This window comes from Nelumbo nucifera, chromosome 2, assembly GCF_055504915.1.
Source record: "Nelumbo nucifera cultivar China Antique chromosome 2, China Antique-T2T, whole genome shotgun sequence".
Taxonomy (NCBI): Eukaryota; Viridiplantae; Streptophyta; class Magnoliopsida; order Proteales; family Nelumbonaceae; genus Nelumbo; species Nelumbo nucifera.
Genome location: NC_142650.1, coordinates 44,415,462 through 44,431,177, shown reverse-complemented (window position 1 = coordinate 44,431,177; position 15,716 = coordinate 44,415,462). Strand labels below are relative to the sequence as shown.

The 15,716-nt window shown below is 37.8% G+C and overlaps 1 protein-coding gene across 1 annotated transcript; it reads right to left on the bottom strand.

Annotated features, from left to right (window-relative positions):
* Nucleotides 1–478: 478 nt before the first annotated feature.
* LOC104602668 (cell number regulator 8-like) lies at nt 479–14,197 on the bottom strand. The gene is made up of 4 exons (XM_010266452.2): nt 14,044–14,197; nt 13,507–13,860; nt 11,905–12,107; nt 479–938 (listed from the first exon to the last, which is right to left on the bottom strand). The coding sequence occupies exons 2-4, from the start codon at nt 13,778–13,780 to the stop codon at nt 705–707; spliced, it is 711 nt and encodes a 236-aa protein (XP_010264754.1). The 5' UTR covers nt 13,781–13,860; nt 14,044–14,197; the 3' UTR covers nt 479–704.
* Between the last annotated feature and the right edge of the window lie 1,519 nt (nt 14,198–15,716).

Sequence of the window (15,716 nt, the reverse complement as noted above, 5' to 3'; positions counted from 1 at the left end):
TGTCAAATTTTCAATAGGCATGGCCCAAAGCTCGAGTCCAAAACTTTGTTAAATGTTAACTTGGTCCAATCCAAGTTGCACACCCTACATTGAATGGCTCCCATCACCCATGACACCACTCTCATCGTCTAGGGTTTTGAGGCTTTGAACACAAATTAGAGATGATCATTTCAGCCCACAACCCATCCAGGTTGTCACTCAGCGGGTTTTTGATGCAGTGACGTTTAAACACAGGTGGCTTAAAGGAAACTGGATTTGGTCCTCACAGTCCCTTGCAGCTGTGCATTGAGAACCCATAAAAATATACGGAGATGTTCCCAATGCACGGAGGACCAAATCCTATCTCGCTTAGAGATTCACCAGCCCTGCAATCCTGGCCAGAAAGATGAGTTGAAAACATTGCCACGCCACTGATCATCCTAAACAAACTACATTTATACCGGAGCTAATGTTATCACAATCCTAGAACACTTTAAGCTTATTTTAATATAAAATAGATTATAATTTATAAAATATAAACATCAAACTATTTCCTCTCTTTCCTGTTAACAATCTTTATTTTGCTGAGCCAAAAACCACATGGTTGTCTTGCTCGCATCAGACAATACGAATACAAGTAATAGTTTGTCTATGTCACATACATAATAACATCAAGTACATATATAGGCGTAGCCTATGAGAGAAACGGGATCATCTCGGGTGCCCTAACGGCCCATCGTCTGCTCCATTGGGGGGATCATAACCAAGACAGGTCGACTATTGAACCCAGGATGAGGCAGCCTACGGCGAAGCTCTCGCCCTTCCTGGCAAAGGGAACATGTGTGGCAGAAGAAGTGAGTTGCAAAGTCACATGCTGACTCACAATTCTCGCGTTGCATGTCATCCTCTATTACACCTCTGCAGCACCCACATGATCTAGAGAGCGCCTCGCAGCTGCCCTGTTTTTGCGTCACCATGACCAAGAGGGCAAAGGGTCAAAAAGTAATTATAATTATGATCAAGGAGAAAGAAAAAAGAAAAAAAAAAAAAAAAAAAACCATAACCTACCTACATACATGCCTACCTATCATTCTCATAAGCAGAAAGAAGGAAAAGAAAGAAGAAAAGTCGATAATACATCACATAAGATGAGTTGTCCTTCAAATCTTAATTTTTTTATCAAGAATTAAAACAAAGATATAACAGAATTGCCTTCTTACCCCCCAAATAAAAACATTGCCTAATAAGCATATACAAAATATGCAGAAATATCTGTCGTCTGCCATAAACAAAATTGGTCTCAAATTCTCGCCGTAGTCATCAATGGAATCTCGAAACTAATCGTGAATATCCAGGTACATCTGAGCGCATCTAATGATCTAAGACTAATTTACCTTATTTGAGTCCAAGAGTGACTAGGGATGGCAATTTTCCCCATCCCCGACCCAATTTGTTTTGGCGGGGTGGGGGTGGGGGCGGGGATTAATGGAATCCCCGATCGAGGTCAGGGTCAGGGATGGGGATTGAGGTCCCCGCCCCACCCTGCCCCCGACTATATATTTAAATGTTATTTATATTAAATATATATATATATATATATCAAAATATATTTAAAACATAACTTATAATTAAATTTTTTTATTTATTTTAAGTAAATTTATTTTTCAAAAAACTATTATCTAAAAAAATTTCAAGGATTCGAACCCCCATGGGGAACCCATCCCCATCAGGGATCGGGGATGGAGGACAAATTTTATCCCCAGCAGGGATCAGGAACAACCCAAAATGAACATTGGCGTACTTGGGTTGGGTCTGGTCCAGGCTTGGTTTGGTTTGGTCAATTGGAGTCAAGTAGGCCTGTCAATGTACTAAAAAAGTTGCATAAACCTATTTATCATCACTAATTTAAACCTTTAAATAGATATTTTGTATATTTTGCATATAAGCATGCATGCATGCATGTGTGTAGTGTATGCATCAACATATGTAAATTATGTATGCAAAAAATAATGGATCTTTAAACTGCAAATGGGTGATCACCACCTAATTCTTGCCTATTCTCACTTCCTTTGGACGAAGCCTACTCTCTCTGCCTTGCAGATGAGCTAACTGAACACATCCAAGGTGAATAAAAATGGGCATAGTGGATCTCCTTACCTAAGTCTTCCCCTTGCAAGAAATAAATTCTATGTTGAACCATTAACTAATAAGTAGTGACATGACCGTGAAATAAATCCTTTGTTGAACCATTAACAATATATAAAATCATGATTTAAGCAAATTATATGGCATGCCCACACTCGTATCAGCGTTTGAGATTTTAAGAAACAATGTCATATCCCTTCTTCCATATTTGTATGTGTACATGTTCACATATGAGCATCATAGTTGTAGTCCGCCTTTAAATCACCTCCTTCATCTTTCCCCAAAACTACACATCAATCACCATATCCAAAATGGAACAATCCTACCCAAATATCTTGGGTACATACATTGGTTATAAGAATCTAGCCTATTATTTATCTCCTCTGAATGGAAGGCCTCTTGGAAATGTGAAATAATGGATGGGAGAACCACTTTGAACTGGAGTGAGAGAACCTTAGCAACTATTTTCTAATAACTTCTTTTATAAGTAAAAGACTAAAAGTAAAATTTCATTAAAAGAAAAATAGAATATAATCTGGATGCGTGTTAAGGCAACACCTAACAACAGCAACAAGTACAAAACTACATGTCTTCAATTATTTTTTATAGTAAAATTTGACAAAATCAGTCTCACAAACAAGCCGAAAACAACTCCTAACTATTGACTCCTTGCTTACCAAAAGCATCAACCATTCCATTTGCTGATCTTCTTGCCCATTTAAACCTCACGCCGATCTCCCTTGCTAAGCTCAAGATTTCTCTTAGTTGTTGTCTGAAAAGCCACGTAACCAAGCTTCTTGCTTGCAACCAGCCCTTAAGGAGTCCCCTACCCAATGATTTAAAAGGCATGCCTAGGCACAGAGGCGAGGTGGCTAGCATAGGTCAAGGCAGCTGGACTTTATAAAAGGCGCTAAGTCATGCGCCTTAGGCCAAGTGCCAGGAGGCCCAGGCGAGCACCTATTTAAGTTGTCAATTTTTTTATTTGTTTTTAAATTTTAAGTTTGTATATTATTATAATTGTCCAACAAAAGCATTTTTCCTTTTATGTATCCAAGTATTGCAAATTGTATGGCAAAGCATGAAATAAAGAAGACCAAAGGCCAAATCGAGAATAGGAAAAAAATTACCATGCAAGCAAAGAGAATCAAAGAAGCCAATCTGTCTAAGTCGAACAAGCTATATTTAGAAAATCTTCTTCGTCCAAAATGGCAAGTCCAGGACTCTTCAACCATCAAGCCATCGGCGCAAGGTGCGTTTTTCCTCCTTTTTTCTTTCTTTTCTACCATTATTTTGACAGTAAAACAGTTCACCTCTTCTTTCTTTCTTTCTTCCATTGATTTTGACAGTAGAATAGGGGCTCAGCCCATTCTTTATTCTCACATCTTCATACAAAAACAGGGGCTCCGCCCAACTTTTTTCATCACATTTTACATTAAAAACAAGGGCTTTCTCCGCCCCACTATGAAATGCTAATGGGTCTAAAAATTAATCTGTCCAAGAGTACCAATTGGAGTCAGGGAAGTAGAAAGGGAGGTGCTGGAAGTGTGTTGCAGTGTTGGAATGTCGATTAGGGGAGTTGCCTTTCCTCTATTTGGGTCACTCCTGGTGGGGACCAAGATTTCAAAAGTAGGGGTATGGAGGCCAGTGCTAGAAAGGGTGGAATTGAGGGCTTTCCTCAATTAGGGGAGTTACCTATCCTCATTAAAAGTGTCCTTTCAAGCATACTAACATACTATTTGTCACTCTTAAAGGTTCCAAGGAAGATGACGACAAGATTGAAAAACTACAGAAAGAATTCCTTTGGGAAGGAATTGAGGGCCAAAAGATGTTCCATTTGGTGAATTGGGACAAGGTATGTAGACCAAAAGGAAAAGGGGGTCTGGGGTTTAGAAGGGTAAGGTTGTTTAATAAGTGCCTATGGAGGTTTGAGCAAGTTAGAGAAAAGAATTCTTTATGGAGGAGGGTGGTAGCCAGAAAATATGGCGTAGTGAGGTTTGGATCGGGAATCAAAGAAAGTTCCAAATTCCTATGGGGTGAGTGCGTGGAAGGGGATAATGAATTTTAAAAGAGAGTTCAAAACTTTGGTCAATTTTAAGGTGGAGGGGTCAAGAGTAGATTCTGGGAAGATGAAGGGAAGTTGTAGTCCAAGACTTTATAGACTCTTAGAGTAGTAGGTGAGGGTAAATCAATGTTTAATAAGTGCCTACCATCGATCATCTCACCTTTCCAAGGTGCCTTTGTGGAAGGAAGGCAGATTGTGGATCAAATTCTAGTGGCCAATGAGTGTGTTGTAGAAAAAAGAAAGGGTAGAGGAAAAGGGTTGGTGTGTAGGACCTAGAGAAAGCCTATGATATGGTTAACTGGGAAGTTCTTCTTCAAATGTTAGAAAGGTTGGGCTTTGGAACCAATCGGGATCTTGGATTAAAGGATGCCTAAGTTTTGTCCAGTACTCAATTCTTATTAATGGTGTAGCAAAGGATTTCTTTCTGGCTAAGAGAGGAATTAGGCAAGGAGACCCTTTATCCCCTTTTCTCTTCACTATAGTTGCTGAGGTGTTAAGCAGAATGGTGGCGAAAGCTGCTTCCCAAGGACTGTTCAAAGGGTGGAGGATAGGTAGAAATCAAGTGGTTGTTACCGACCTCCAATTTGCAAATGACACAATATCCTTTTATGAGGGTGGGAATGAGGAAGGAGTGGTAAACCTAAAATTACTATTGGATAACTTTGTGGGGGTGACAGGTTTAAGGATAAATTGGACTAAAACAGGCATTGTAGGGGTTAATCTGGAGGAAGGGGAACTACATAGATTCGCAGAGACTTTGGGGTGTGAGATTAGAAGTTGGCCAATGAGCTACTTGGGGTTACCTTCAGGAGGCAATCCTAGGTTAGAAGGTTTCTGGGAACCAGTTATTGAAAGATTTGCTAGGAAGCTAGCTCCTTCATGCATAACATTTGGGAATTTTTTTGTACTCTCTTTGATTGCAGGTGGGTTTCCCCTCAAGATGTGGTAGGACTCTTCAACCAGGACTTTTTGAGTCAACCAAAGAAAAGTGGGAAGGTTATGTGGAAAGCTACAAAGGTAGCTATTTGTTGGGTGATTTGGAAAGAAAGGAACAACAGAATAATTTTGGACAGAAGTAGAACAATGGAGGAGATAATCGACACCATCAAAGTTAAAGTAGCTCACTGGGTAAGATCTATGCATATCTTTCAAGTTTTCTCAATCATAGACATTATGAGATCTTGGACAGAAGTAGCACAATCCTCAAGAGTAAAAGAGAAAGTAAGGATGGAATGGAAACCTCCAGATGGTATGCAGTTGGTTTCTATTTGAAACTGAATTTTATTATGATGATGTGGAAAGAATTGATTCAGATGAAGAGATTATAAATGGACTCTATAAAGTAATCCAGAAAGTGACAAGAACAAATTGAATACAATCATTGATGAATTATCAAAATATAAGAATGTAGAGGGAATTTTTTATAATAACATGGCTATTTGGTAGAGAAAGATAAAAGTACTAGGTAAATAATGATATCTAGTCAATTAATATTTTTTGTTTATTATTTTAGTGATTGTTGTTTTTATTTAATCAATTTGCTAGTTTAATTATTATTTATATTTTTTAGCTGATTGGTGAATAGCATTTGATGCTCCAGCTCCAAGTCTACAAAAAATTGATACCAAAATTCCAAGTTTAACATGTAGTGCATTTGGTTACAAGCAAAATTGGAGTGTGTTTGAGCATGTATGTTTAATTAATAAATTTACCTGTTTAATAATTTATATTAAAATTATATTTTAGTTTTACATTTAAATTTTATTTTTTTAGTAATTCAATGCTATTTTGTGAATTTATAGACTTGTACTAAAAAGAGGTTGGATCAAAAGCAATTAAATGATTTGGTATTTATTAAGTTCAACCAGATGCTGAAAGAGAGTTTTGATTCACATAGTTACACCGATCCTATCTCTCTAAAAGATATTGATGAGAGTAATGAATGGTCATAGAGAGAGATTGATAGGGCCGAAGATGATTTGGTGTTTGAGGGTGATTGATTAACATAGGGAGATGTTGCTCGTGCTTCTGGTTCTGGAGTTGAAGAGCTAATAAGATATACAAGATCTAGATGTTCAATTTTGCAGTTACTAGCAAAATCAATCAATGCCAAAAGACCTAACATATCAAGTTCCTAATTGCATTGGAAGATGAAGATGAATTTGACATAGAAGAAGAAATAGAAGAGATAATCAATGACTACAAATTTGATGAGTATGAAAATGATGTGGAATTTCCAAGTGAAGAGGAAAATCATGAGGATGAATGAGTGTTGAAGTCTTGAAGAAAGAAGGATCAAGAATGGATGAATGGACATAATGAAATAATATGGCTTTCAGATTTTGTAGGCAATAGACTTACTTTTTATATAGGTTGTGCATTGTGATAGTTATGAACTAATGATGAAAGAATCTCTTTATAAAATTCAAGATTTAAATAGAAACCAGTTCCATGCAATGGTTGGTGGAGTTGACACTCCCACCCCTTATCAATAATCTCAAAAATTTCTTTCCAAGATATTTTCTTTTTTACCATCAAATGCCTTCTCAATTGCTTCCTTTGCCTTATCAACAACCTAATAGATGTAACCCATTGTTGGATTGTTTTCACTATCTACCAAGCGTCGAACACGAATAAGAGGGATGCACACCTTAAATATATACAATATTATTTCAAAATGAAGGCATCCTTGCTATCTCTGCAACCTTTCTACCCTTGCTTTCCTTTGCCTATTTGCGATCACTCCACTCAATAGAATTACATTTCCCTCAAGTTCCTCCTTTTCTTATAAATGCTTTGTAATGTAAGGCAGGAGGTAGCAAATGGGTTTTGGCCAGCCTAGCCAATTCATTTTGACTTGTAAACCTTTTCATTTAGTTCAATAGGCCCGGATGATTATATATGTATCCCATTAGTGCCATAACCCTCTCAATAGTCCTCTTGGCAATATGTAATTTGCCAATGCCTTCCAAAATGAGATCCATACAATGGACAACACATGGTGTCTATGTCAATTGAGGATACTTAGCCATCAAATATTTTCCTAATAACACAAAAATAACAATTTAAGAAACAAGACAAGAAAAACTAAGTAAAAGTTGTGAATAAAATAAGTTACAAAATTACCTACCAAAAACAAAGTTCGAAGCGTTATCATTAATGACTTGAATGACATTCTTTTCACCAATTGAAGCTACATAGCCCCCTTATTTTTTCTCTTTTTCTTGCTACATTTCTTGTTATTAAACATTGAAACTAATATATTATGTAAATAATATATTTATAATGCCATGTTTATGTTTTTATATGAAATTTATAGTTAGTTACTCATTTAAATGGTTTTATTGCTAATAGGTAGTATACAGGCATGTTGGTTAGTATAAAAAACTAACAAAGTAGCTTAGGAGAAGTAGGGATCTTTAGATTTTATGCTTTCAAATTCAATCGCCTAGGGTGCCCTGTGGTTGCCTAGGCGAGCCTAAACGCTTTAACAACTATGGCTACCACCCTCCTCCATAAAGAATCCTTTTCTCTAACTTGCCCAAACCTCCATAGCCACTTACCAAAGAGAGCCCTATTAAACAGCCTCACCCTTCTAAACCCCAGACCCCCTTTTCCTTTTGGTATGCATACCTTGTCCCAATTCACCAAATGGAACTTCTTTTGGCCCACAATTCCTTCCCAAAGAAATCTCTCTGTAGTTTTTTTATCTTGTCAGCCACCTTCTTTGGAACCTTTAAGAGTGACAAACAGCATGTTCGCAAGCTTGAAAGGACACTTCTAATGAAAACTCTGCCCCCAAAAGACAAGTATTTTGCTTTCCACTTCTCCAATCTTTTTTCCACCCTTTCTAGCACTACTTTTGAAATCTTGGTCCCCACAAAGAGAGACCCAAATAGAGGAAAGGTAAGTCCCCTAATTGACATTCCGACACTGCAGCACGCTATTCCAGCACCTCCCTTTCTACTTCCCCCACTCCAATTAGTAGACTCTTGGACAGATTAATTTTCAGACTTGTTAACATTTCAGAGTTTGCCAGTATATATAGTATAGCCCTTAAACTCAGAACTTGGTCCACTGAGGCATCTAAAAAAGACAATGTCATCCGTGTACTAAAGGTGAGAGATGTAGAGCCCCTCCAAACCCACTCTAAAGCCTTCAATCAATCCCAGTTGAACATCCTTCACCAAACACAAATTTAACACCTCCATAACCAGAACAAAAAGCAAAGGGAAAATTGGATCTCCCTGCCGTAAACCTCCAGATGCTTGAAAGAATTCTGATGAGACTCCATTGAGAAGAAGAGAAAAAGACGTTGAAGATGCACAAGCATACACCCAGCTCCTCCATTTCTCCCCAAAGCCCTTCAAACGCTGCATTTCCTCCAATAAATCGCCTTCCACGTGGTCATACACCTTTTCAATGTCAATCTTACAAACCAGACCTGGCCTCCCACTTCTCAGCCTAGAATCAATACATTCACTAGCCACCAACACCCCATTAAAATTTGCCTTCCACGAAGGCCATCTGGGTTTCTCCCATCACTTCAGCCTCCATGGTAACACCTTAGCCAAAAGCTTATAAGAGCTGCTTATTAAACTGATTGATCTGAAACCTTTAATATTCACTGCCCCATCCTTCTTTTGAATCAAAGAAATAAAAGTGGCATTGAACCTTTTATCCAGCTCTTTTGTGTCACAAAATTCCTTGATCATTTGAACAAAATCCCCCTCCAAGAAGCTCCAATCAGCCTTAATGATGCTAAAGTTAAACCCATCAGGCCCTAGAGCTTTGTCTCTTTCAATCCTTTTCAAAGCTTCACTGATCTCCCCAGTCTCTACCTCCCTTTGTAACCACACTGTTGAGCTACCATTCAACTTTCTAGGCTCCAAGCCCCCCCAAGGACACCCACCTCCAACCCCTTTCTAAGAATAAATTCTTGTAGAAATCTACCACCTCTTGTTGTATATCCTCCCATAAGTCCACCACCACCTCTCCTACCTGAATTCTCGAAATGAGGTTCCTCCTATTCCTTGCGCTTGCAAAAGCCTGAAAATATGATGTGTTCTTACCTCCCTCCCTCAGCCAAATTGCCCTCAACTTTTGTCTCCAGCTCACCTCCTCCCTCAAAATTAACCTTTCCAGTTCTCTTTCCAAGGAATCCTGCTCTACAAGAGTCTCTCTTGAGAATTGCCCCTCTTCTTCCAGCCTAACCAATTTTTCTAGCTTTTCCAAAACCTCTTTTTTCCTCAATTCAGCCCTCCAAACACCTCTGATCTTCTACCCCTCAATTCTTCTTTTAGAACCTGAAACTTTCTCAATATCCTAAGAGCTGCTGAACCTTCCAGGGTTCCACCTCTCCTCAGCCCACTCCAAAAATTTTGGTTCTTGCAACCAAACAATTTCAAGTTTGAAAGATCTCACTCCATTTACAGCTACAAACTTTCTTAACAATATTGTTTTGTGGTCTAACATTCTTAGAGTCGAGGCTTCTTGAACCACCTCCCCCACATACTCCACCCAATCTCCTGAGAATAGGAAATTATCCAGCCTTCTAAGGATAGCTGGAATTTGACCGTTTGACCAAGTGAATTTCCCACCACTTAAAGGTGGACCAATAAGCCCGTTTCCTTCAATAAATTCTCCAAGTTTTCTCATTCCCACCAAAAACCTTCTCTCCCTTCCTCTTTTCATTTCGCTCCTCCTCCTTACCACATAAAAATCTCCTCCTACCACCCAAGGACCACCCACAACCCCCTCAGCTCCTCCAACTCTTCCCAAAACTCAGCTCTTTTTCCCTCTGAGTTTGGGCCATAGACGTTTGTTATACCCCAGTGCGATTCTCCATTCACCTCTTTCAGACAAACCGCCACAAAGAACTTTCCCACCTTCTCACCCACCTTTCTGAATACCCCTGGATCCCAAAAAATGAGTAAACCGTCTGACAAACCCACCGCACTCAGCTCCAGCCATTCCCCACCATTCCTTCCCCAAATCTCCTCCTTCAAACCCAGATTAAAATATTCCAGCTTTGTCTCCTGAAGCAGCACAACTGTAGGGCTATGTTTCCTAATTAAGTCTCACAGTCACCCTTCAAACCCCCACTTTTGTTGGACAGTTATAATCATATACAAACTTAAAATTTAAAAACAAAGAAAAAAAATTTACAACTTGAATAGGTGCTCGTCTGGGCCGCCTGGCGCCTGGCTGAGGCACACAACTTAGGCAGAGGCGAGTACCTTTATAAAGTTCAGCCACCTTGACCTATCAAGGCGCCTAGCCTGAATGCACCCTCGCCTTTGTGCCTAGGCACACCTTTTAAATCACTGAAACAAGGTACCTTGTCTTATTAGTTATTTAGAGGGAGTCATCTTGATACCTTGCCTTGTAATAGTGGAATTCAGGCTTTGAATCCTGGTGGATCCTTCTCTTATGTCACTCTCTTTTTAAGCTGTCTCTCTTTCGTTTCCCAATGGCTTTTCCTTTAATGCATTTGAAAAGGTTCAGTTCCTCCAAAAATTAAAGCTATTTGTTGGGAGAAAATTCATCTAGAAATTCATACTCATGAGGTCCTTTAAAGAACAAGACCTTATAGGTAAGTGACACCACATATGCATTTTTATATAAAGCAAACTTTGAGGCTACATTTCATTTACTAAACTCCTGCACATATGTCTCCAATATTTGGGAGTTCTCTCAATTCAGATGCAGGTGGGAACTTCTCATGGTTATGAAGAGACTATTTTTAGAAACCTTATTCTCTACAACAAAGAAGATTAGGAAAATCATGTGCCAAACTGCCAATGCACTCTGCCTGCAATTTTTTGGACAGATTGGGAAGAAAGAAAACAATATGGAGCTTCTAGTGTCTTGTGGCACACCCACCCACCCATATGAAATTTCAAAATATTTCATGATTAAGATACATGCAACTGCCTAATCCAATTAGTATGTCGACAATGCACAGACACAAATAAAGTAGATAACCAATAACACAGCTTCTAGAAAAGACACAACAAATCCAATTTTTTATCAGCAACACAGAAAATATTCATTAATTAAAAAGATCATGTACAACAAGTTGTGGGCGGACAAGAAGTCCAAAGTATCCCACTAATTACATCACAGCCCCAATCATAGCCCAAAGGACAATTCCTTTAATTACAACACAGCCCCAAAGGTGATCAAAAAGAAAATCCCACTAACTACAACATAACTGTAACAACATACTTTGCATGAAAAAGACACAATTATGGTACTAATTTTCATGGGCATTGAACATTCTACAAAATATTTAGCTGCCTCAAACCACTAGCAGGTCTCCTATATGCTCATTAGTCATTACCTAGCTAATCATATATATTATGCAAATAAAAGAGCAAAACAAATGGAATCCATTTTCACCAAGTTCATATCATATTAGGCAACTCAAAATTTTTAAAATCAGTAAGTTGATGTGGTCTTATAAGTAATCCAAAACAGTGATCAACATCTCATAAACTGGAGAGTTGTTTGCCAACAATGAGGCTCAAAAAGATACCTAGAACTCAAGCAACATATTGTAGTCATTGGCAATAATCAACACAATATATGCAGATAAAAGAAAAGGCATTCATTCCCAGACCCGTATAGCTTTCATTAGAGAAGAACTAAACAACACATAAAAACTAAACAGTTGATAAACATACCAACTCAATAAAAGAGTCAAAGAAACTTGCCTCAAGGTTGAATTTCCTGCGAATTGCTGTGCGGCTGGGATAAGAAAACCATGGAGCCAGGAAATTCGAACCAAAAACAGAGTTCCCAAGCATATAAAGGCCAGTGTAAGCTAGGCAGTGATTTGCAAAAGTCCCTGAACCAGATCCTAGTCTCTCCACATTACTCCCATATAGAATACAAGGGGCAAAGCTTCCAAGAAGACCTACCCAGATTATTGTTCTTGTCAGAATAAAAATAACCAAAAGCATATGGTGATTATGACAGAAACAAAGTTGGAACTCAACAACATTTTAGCAACTAGAAAAGCTTAATCTTAAAGTAAATGCACAAAAGAGCTTCTACCCATTCTCTTTAACTAACAAAAATAGAAATTAACACTGACAGCACTAGAAAGTCTCTTTTGTTTCAAAATGACTCTTCACTGCTTCAAAATATTAGACTATCAAGGCAAACCAGATATTGTATATAAATGGATGGATATAATGAATGTTAAATAAGCATCTTAATTTATTATTTAATCAGTATAAGCATCGCAATTTATTAATTATTACTGAATGTTTTACAATAAAAATTGTAATTTAATCACGTGTTTTTTCTTCAATTGGTTTTAGTCGATTGGCTTTGGATCGTGGCAATGTGAATTGCATATTGAGACCTAGATCGGCCCAATTTGCCTAGAGCTTAGGTGAAGTGAAATTCAAATAAGAAGCCTGCTTAGGTGAGATCCACCTAAGCAGAGAGTCTGCAGACTAATGCAATGGATCATGATTCTTGAATCAAAGACCAGACAAGCAAGCTCAGCTGGGCTCAGAGCTTATTGGGCACGCTAAGTATGATTTTCCACTTAAGCAAAACTAGGAAAAAGATACGCAAGATGGACTCTTGAAATCGTCATGTGGTTGAAATTATGCTTTATGCAAAATGCAAGATGCAAATTACGGAAGACACTCCGTCATCAATGACATCAACCAGATAGTTTATTCAGTCCAGAAGCTACAAGTGCCACCGAACATAAAATTCATAGAAAGTTATGCAAATAGTATTCTTTTCATCAGTCAATGAGAAAACACCATTAGTTTCCCAATACATGTATCTATCATCAAAACAATTTGGAAAAAACACGTACGAATAACATTCTAGAAATACCAATCGTTATTTACGAGTTTTTCTCTGTTTCTTTGGGCTATAGTGTCACTAGAAGGTTTTAAAGATCATTAGCATTCATCTAACGCCTAATGCCTTTATTTTGCAAGTACTTTTTAGCAGGTAGATTAATAAGTCTCTTTGTTAGTAGATTAACGCCTAATGTTTTCTGTTTTATAATATCTATCTATCTATATAATTGGCGCATCAATTTTCCAAATACCCCTATAGCAATACACTATTTTGTCATGCCTGGAAAGTTAATTGAATATAAAACCGCATCCATAGAAAGAAAAGCCTTAAACCTTGAAAAATATGGCGGAGGGCATAACAAAATCATGATGACCAAGAAGACGATCCATTGGAAAGTCCCTCCATAATTTAATCAAGGAAAGGGATATCTAAAACGAGGAAAAAAAAAAAACAATCAACTAGACAATTGGAAGGACAAAACTTACAAACTTCGAGATCGCTGCTGCAAAACTCATCGTTGCGACCAAGACAAGCGAACAGAGAGGAATCCCACTGAGCACGAGACACCGGCTCACCAACTACACTCCCGTATCCTAACGGCAAACCATCGGCAGTCCATCCTGCACCCCGGCCGACGTTCTGTCCAGATTCCACCGACACTGGTTTCGTAGGCGCCGCCTTTTTCTCGCCGTGCTTAGCATTCCTCTCTCCATCGCCTTGCTTGGTCAGAAGAGGGTTTGATTCTTCTGGATTAGCCATTGATGCAAGCCCTAACAAACAGACCGAACGAGCAAGAAAAATGCGAGTGCTCGGATAGTCGGATCAAAGCCGTGTAGACTCTGGCAATTATAAAATGTGAAGGAAAGAAAAATCAGATCCAAACCCTAACGAACGAACAAGAAAATAGAAACGTGACTGCTTGGATCGAAGCACTGGAGATGCTGGCAATTACAGAATGTGAAGGAAAAGAACAGAAAAATTAAAAAAGAAAGACTTCGAGTTCTGGTATGAGTCAAACGGACCCTGTCAACCGCCTTATGTTCGACGCTAGGCTTTTAACAGACACCCGCGGTTCTCTCACCGGACCAGATAATTTGCTACCGTATAGGGCTTAATCCAGACTAACAGGATGTATGAAACCGATCATAGTCCATCTTGACCGTCAATTATGATGGTCCATGGTAGTTTGGATAAGATAACATCACACGAATGAGCAGGTGAGACACTCTGTCCTCGAGCGGACTGAGACACTCTGTCCTCTATTGTGTATCCATTGAGGACACCCGTCTGCTCATTCTCTTCTAAATTAAACGGAATCATATCCGAGGCGTTAACTATCTAAATCTAAAAAACTAAAAATTAATGCGTTTTTTACAAAGACCCCCTGATACCTGAATCTTTATTTGCCATAAAAATCCCTATTCGTTAGAGTTTCATCAGTCAACTTTGGAAAAAAAGTCTCATTAAATTGTTTACATTTTTAAATCCCTAAACTATTCTTCTTATTTATTTGAATGGTGATTTATAATTTAATTACTTTTCATTGAAAATCCCTTTTTGTTATTCCTGTAGATTCTTCAAATGAAATTGTAGAAGTTTTTTTGTGATATATATAAAATTATGGCTTCGCTTCATCGCTTGGCTTCTCTTAATTTATTATTGAAAGGAATTGATAATTTTTATATTTTAAGATGGAGAGAGGCATTCATGAGAGAGATCTCAAATCTATTTTCGTTGTCATCACCATCATCAGTATAGGTGACCTCCTTCTTCTTCTTCTTTTCTCTTTCTCTCTCAAAGTCTTCCTTCTTTTCTAAGTTCTCTCAGCCAATAAAGCCTCTTCTCACTCTCATCCTCAGTCCCATTCTCATGATATTTATATTCATCTTACCCAGTATTCTAATCCAATGGGTAAGATGAGATATACATGATTTTTACTTATTGAAACATTTGAACCGTTTAACCAAGATGATCGAACCACTGACCTGGAAATTGGTGGTCAAATAGGTTGTTTTTTAAAACCTTGGTGGATATATGGGATCAAACCTATATTCTACAGTAACATGGTTGGTCAATGGTAAGGGTGCTCACGGTTCGGTTGGGCTAATTTTTGAAATCAAACCCGGGTTACTGATTTTTGGAAAACCAACAAACCGGTAATCGAAACCGCACCAAAGTCGATCGGTTAACCGGTTGACCAGTTCAATTCGTCAATTTTTCAATTTTTTTTATTATTTACAATATTTATTATAGAAAAATATATAAATATATAATAAAATACTAAAAATATATATAATATTATATTTTAAATAATAAATAATATATTATATATTATAAATATATATTTATATATAATGCATATTTATTAATTTATAATGTATAGAAAATATAAAATATATATAAATATATGTATACCGGTTTGTTGGTTAACCGAAACTGAACTGGTACCTTCAATTTTTTTTTAAATATTGAACCGAAACCAAATCGACCGATTTGGTTTTGGTCAGTTTTTTTTTTTTTTTTTTTTGCTCACCCCTAGTCAATGGTCTTCATCATGGCTCATGTGCATCCTCCCTCTGTATTCCCATTTCCCATGTAAGCACAGAAAATGTACACATTGAATAAGCACTCTATAAATTTTGTGACATTTGTCGCATAGAAAAGGGGTTTTAGGCAGGGCTATAATTTTAGATTT